Below are 6000 nucleotides of genomic sequence, written 5' to 3'. Positions count from 1 at the left end.
AGAATTAACAGGAACTGTAATACAGAATGAAATCAGTAGAAACATCACGAGGCAGCAATAAACTGGATGCTTTAATCGCAAGTCGTGTCTCATAAGACCTGTGGAGTAATTTAAGGTTTGGTTGTAATCTCTCTGAATTTCTGAAGAGGATTTTGGCAGGGCTTTGTGCCAAAGGCTTTTAAGGACCCTGGATATCCTGTGGGATAATCACAAACATAATAATGTTTGTGCCAGATGGGGGAAAATGTCAGAGTAAATGATTGGATCTTTCACTGGGATGTCAGAGGGAGCTCAGCTGTGCCCTGTTGGGGCAGGGCAGTGGATCAGTGCAGTGCAGTTTGCTCAGACTGCCTCACTCTCACTTGTAAGGCTGAGAACTGACTGATGTGTTGATGGCAGGGTGAGACAGGAGATCCCTCTGAGGTTTAATGCCTGATTACGAAGGACCACTTCTGTTCTGACTAGTGGTTGGTACATCCCAGCATACTTAAACTTACCTGGAAAAATGGACCTGCTGTACTGGTGATCAGATTATTCACGCTAGTCAAGAATGAATGAATCAGTACAGAACTGAGTGCAAAATAGAGCACGTAATGGGCAGCTCTTTGCCGGAGCTGCAACTGCTGTGCTTAGGGTGGGTGTGCCAGGACACCCCTCCTGCTGCCCAGATGGCCTGTGCTGCAGAGCAGGGTGTGCTGTGCCAAGAACACGCTTGGAAGAGCCCCGTGCTTGTGGGGTAGAGTTGGGTAAGCGCTGATGTTCCTCCTCCCCTGTGGTGGCAATATGTCCTGGTGCTGTGCTGCTGGACAAGAGCTGCAGTGTGGCCACCTGTCTGTGGAGATGCTTTACCTGTGCTGGTGGGAGATAGGCTGGGTTGAACTCAGATGCTGTGCTTGTGTAGCATCAGACAGGATCCCAGCGAAGAGCTTGGATGTGGGAGCCTAAGGAGCTGTGTCCTACATGGATATCTGCTCCTGGATCCTGGCCCTCAGAAATCACAGACCAGGATGCAGCCTGCACCTCCAAAGTGGGCACGCACTAGGAGTCAAATTAAGAGGTAGTTACAAAAGGTACCAAGTTCCTTAAAGCTGCAGGTCTTGAGGCACTGTGGGGCACAAGGCTTACCTCACTGCTGCAAGGCAGAGAGCTGGGTGAGCAAACAGCTGAGCTTCCTACAGACCCTCATATTGTGCTCACTGCACAGCGTGAAGTCCTGAAGGAAAGCAAAGCCAACCTTTGGCTACGAGGAGAAAAAAAACCCAAATGAACAAAAGCAGACATTTCTCCCGGTTGTAAATTATTATTTTTTTTAATGATGGCTGTTGGAAGTTGCTCAAAGGTTCGGGCTGTCACAGTCCCAGAGATGGCAGCGTACAGATGAGTTCCATGTGCCATGTGGCTGTGGCATTCATAGTGTGCATTCTACCACATAAATAGTACACATAGCAACGTACGGAGTAGCGTGTATGGGGGGTGTCTAATTAGTAGCTCTGATTTCATTTGGTCCTTTGCACTCCTTCACCCATCATAAGACATTACCACATTTTTTCACTAAGATTCAGTTTTGCATCTACTAGCTTCTCACTTATTTCATAATATCTTTGTAATACATTTTATGCTTAAACAATAAGAAAATGTGGATATGGAAATTAATCATGAAAGACAAAATACAGTTGGAGACCACGTGTTGTGCAGTCCTAGTGGGCTTCACTATGAAATACCTATTGGTCTATCTGGCTTCGCCATAGCAATGTTTGAGCACTAGTTAGAAATTCAGAATGCAAACAATCTTTCTGCTTTTTCATTCCTCATCATTGTAATTACAAATACTTACAGCACGTTTGTCAAGAAAATAAAAATCCTTGGATATTTTTTTTTTCATAGCTGATATTATGGGGTTGTACTTTTCTAAACTAGCTGGACATTCTGTGCATTGCACTTCCATTGCACTGAATAACATTCAGTTACATAGGCAGAGGGCTTGCACTAATCACCTGTTCCCTACAGTGGGCGTGCAGAGCAGTTCGTATGCTTATGTGAATGGCACTTTCATAGAGGGCTGGATTTAGCCATCAGATTGCACTGCAAGAGACTTCTCTTATTTGACTTGGTGGGACTGTCAGAATCAACAACAAAATGAGCTGTACACACGTTAGGGTTAGGACCCAACACCCCAAACCATTCACAGTCGTCACAGGGATAAGCAGAAGCTACTGCTGTAAGAAGAGGGCTGTGAAAAGTTACTGACTGGAGGCCCAGGAATTTGTGTAGCCTCTGCCTGAGGTTTGTGGCTCTGTCAACTGCAGCTAGCGATGAACTCATTCTACTGTGTGACATGCTTCCTTTGGTCCTTGCCAAATATTTGCACGTGAAGAAGTGAGCAAAAACAAAATTTCAAAGGCATACAATGTTTGTAACATCTACAGGGATTGGATTTTGTCTTATAAACAGGCCTAATTCTCACTGTACCTCGACTATTGCAGCAAAACATACTGACGATCTCACTCCAAACACATTTCCATTCTCCTGAAACCCAACGTACAAATTCCACAATCTAGTTACACATGCCACATAACAACAATTCATCTTTTCCCAGCATCTTAACGGGGGCAGAGTGCAGTCTACATTTATACATTTTCCATTACATTGGTAACCACGGCTTCCTGGCTCGTGGGAGCTTAAGATCCCATGACATCATTCTTTCACCAATGGCTCCCAAAACAAAAACGTGTATTCCCATAATTGGTGCTGTTATATGCAATTAGCTTGTCTTCAGACTGTCCCAAGTAGGACTCGATGTTGCCAAGTAACATTATGGTGTCTGGTTTGGTGCTTGGTGAGCTTCTGCTCAGCACTCGTTGACCTCCTGGAGGGCTGAATGGTTCCTCGTGCACGGTGCTGAGTGGCAGCGTTGATTAGTTATGAATGTACAAAACATCTGACCAGCAGGTATTGGAAAATTGTTTCCAGGTTTATTCCCTGGTTTTTGTAATAAACTAAGAAGATCTCTTAGAATGGCTCAGCATCAGAATGTCTTCTGCTTACGATACTGAATTGTTCCTGTTCATAGGTTTCATGATCTTAATTCATTTATGAGAGCTATTAAAAAAATGGTTCTGTTCAGAGGTGGTTTAGCTACACTGGAGAATGCTGGGTTTAACAGGGAGCACTGGTGCAGGGAACTGACAGAAGTTTCCCAGAACAGCTGAGAAGGTTGAAGAAAACCTGTCTTGAAGTCTCTGATGTTTGCAGAGTGGGCCTGTGGAGAATGGCACACCAAGACTTACACGACTGAGGCATTTTGAAGGAACGAGGCTCCACACCGCCTGTATTTTTTTCCAGTTTTCCTGCTGCTTTCAGTCCCAGGATGTCCAAAACTTTGTAAGTCACTGAAGTAGTTTTGTTTGGTAGGCTCTGAATGCATTTTTTTTCCGTTTTTTTTTGTCCATATCCTCATCGGGTCGATGTGCAGCTGGCTGTGTCATACCCACTCCTGGACAGGTCTTTTGTAGTACACAACATTCTGCTGCACCTCTTTGTTTTTAAACTGGAAGATCGTGTACACCAAGACAAGGATACACAGAGACAAAATGCAAGGGATCACAACTGCAATTGCATTTACAGTGCTAGGCACATCATTTATTGTCACCATAATATCCACATCGTCGTGGGGGAGGCGTCTGTCTTTGCTTCGCTCGACATCCTTCTGGTTGCAGCCCATCCAGTCTTTGAGGATTGACCTGGGGTAGCCTGGCTCCACGTTCAGCCTCTGGTTATCAAACTTCCAATACTCCTTCCCCTTGTAGAAGTAGGTATAAACTAGGAAACAAAACAGAATGGTTCTCACCAAACCATTTCCAACTGATCAAACGCTGCATGCATGAGGGTGTGCAGAAAGCATGAAAGGCTGCAAGGTGGCAGCTCTCATGCCAACAGCACACACATCCCAAAACAAGGAAAACGTGCAGGCATAGTTGGAGCTTGATTAAAAGCTGAAACCCCAACCTTGGCTTGCAGGTGCCATGCTGTCCACAGAGCACCACTCCCCTGGGCCAAGCCAAGCTGCTCACTTTCCCCATCTTAAAGTGTTCTGCACTGATTTGTTCTCCTTTTTGTTTGTTTCTTTGTCTGTTTGTTTGCTTGGTGTTGTTTTTTGTTTGTTTTAAACTAAAACATCTGTAAATATGCACTGGTCATTACCAAGCTATTAACAGTCTTCAGAATGAGGGTGCCTGGCTGTGATAGTGCTTGGATGGATACTTGGGTTTCTGTTCTCATTCTGAAAGACCAAATGCCAAATAAAACCAGTCCTCTAAACAGCAGAATCTGGAAGAGCTGGGTGTTGTTGAAAAACTGTCTTGTCCTGCTGCTAGTAACAAGCAGATGGTTTACACTACTTGTTGTCTCAAGTACCCCTCATCTCCCCAAGGAACTCCAAGATTCCTCCCCTAATCACTCTTCCGTGATTAGTGAAAAAGAAAACTTCACACCACAGAGAGAAATGTACTGGAGGAAACCTATGGAAGTCCAAACCCTTGCTCAGGGCCTGGCTAACTTCAAAGTACATCATGCAGGCTGGAGACAGCAAGTGAGCTAGCTACAGATAAGAGAACAGAGAAAAATGTAGCTCATAATCACGGCCCAAAAAAACCTAGGTGGGGACTGCTGAGGAAGTAAAATCAGGAAAAAAAGTCCCTTTCCCATCCCAAAGAACTGCCTGTGGTTTAGCAGCTAAGAGGCTGCCGGGGTTGGGATAAGGGAAGAATGTGACTGCCTGTATTCACAGGTGTCAGTGTGACCTCGGGCTGCCTGACACTTGAATCCTACCTCATCAAAAACACCCAAAACACCCCAAATCCAGCAACCCAACTCCCATGCTAGACAAGCCGTTATCCATGTAATGTGTAAAACGACTGCAGATACATACAGCCCTCTTTGCTGATAAAAGCTCCTTGTGGAGCCTGAGGGATTCCTCTCCACACAGTGATGGGCTTTGGGTATCCTGGGTCCGTCGCTCTCTTGTCCTCGTTGTACCTCCAGTACCTGTCTCCTTTGAAGAAGTAGGTCTTGCCTACAGGCTCCCAGCGCAGAGCCGTGTCGATGCCTTCCCGGGGCAGGCAGTTCCCCAGCTCCACGAGACTGTGTGGGTATCCTGGCTCTGCTGTCACTTCCTTGAAAACCCAGTATTTATCTCCTAGAGTTGAACAGGGATACGGGCAACGAATGAACGTGCAGAATTTGTAGTTAAAGCAATACAAAGGTAAAACAGCCACCACGAAGCACAGCATGGTGGAGATTAACTGTGCTGTATTAACGTGAAAGTTTCTCCTTGCAATTTTAGACCTGAAACCTCTCAATTTCATTTGGTGCTCCTTAGCTCTTGGTTTGGAAAGTTAGACAACTCTTTCCTATTCATCTTCTCTAGGCCAGTCTTCATTTAAAAGATTTCTCTCACATCCTGCCTTTGTCAGCCCTCCTTCAGGCCGAGGAGCTGCAGGATATTTAATTGTTCTCTGTAGGAAGGCCAGTCCATTTCCATTGCCTTTCTCAGAGCCTTCTCTAGTTTTAAAATGTCTTATTGAGCTGAAGGTCTGAAGCTACGTGCAATAATTCAGAGCATGTTTTTGTACAGGAGCATGGCAATGCTTTTCTGACTTACAACCTGCTGACAGATCACCTTCAGAAACTATCACAGTGAAAGGAGCTGCTGTGGGCTCCACATAAGGATAGGCATTTTGTTTCTTTAGGGAAAACACCCCTAACACATCTTCCCAGCACCTCAGAAAAGATGTGAGCACATGAAACAGCAGAAGCTCACATTGCACTGGCTGCAGCAAACAGCAGTGTGTCTCCCTTGGACCAAAGCAAGGACAGGGACCATAACTGCTCACCTAAACGCCACCACACGCTCTGTAAGTCAACACCCATATTGATGCCTCACCTGCAACATTCTGTTACAGATGGTCAGTGGGCACTGGCTGGAATTCAAGGTATCCATCA

The 6000-nt window shown here is 45.4% G+C and overlaps 1 protein-coding gene across 2 annotated transcripts in view; it reads right to left on the bottom strand.

Annotated features, from left to right (window-relative positions):
- Positions 1-204: 204 nt before the first annotated feature.
- The window catches only part of MMP24 (matrix metallopeptidase 24), a 44161-nt gene continuing 38365 nt past the window's right edge, over positions 205-6000 (bottom strand). For both annotated transcript variants that reach the window (XM_048962665.1, XM_048962666.1), the window contains 2 exons: positions 4928-5194; positions 205-3819 (listed from right to left, as the gene is read on the bottom strand). In XM_048962665.1, the coding sequence (XP_048818622.1) occupies positions 3482-3819; positions 4928-5194 (605 nt within the window). In that variant the 3' untranslated portion in view covers positions 205-3481. The remainder of the gene's footprint in view (positions 3820-4927; positions 5195-6000) is intronic.

The sequence above is a fragment of the Lagopus muta genome, chromosome 16 (genome assembly GCF_023343835.1).
Source record: "Lagopus muta isolate bLagMut1 chromosome 16, bLagMut1 primary, whole genome shotgun sequence".
NCBI lineage: Eukaryota > Metazoa > Chordata > Aves > Galliformes > Phasianidae > Lagopus > Lagopus muta.
This window is presented reverse-complemented; position numbering and strand designations above follow the sequence as displayed.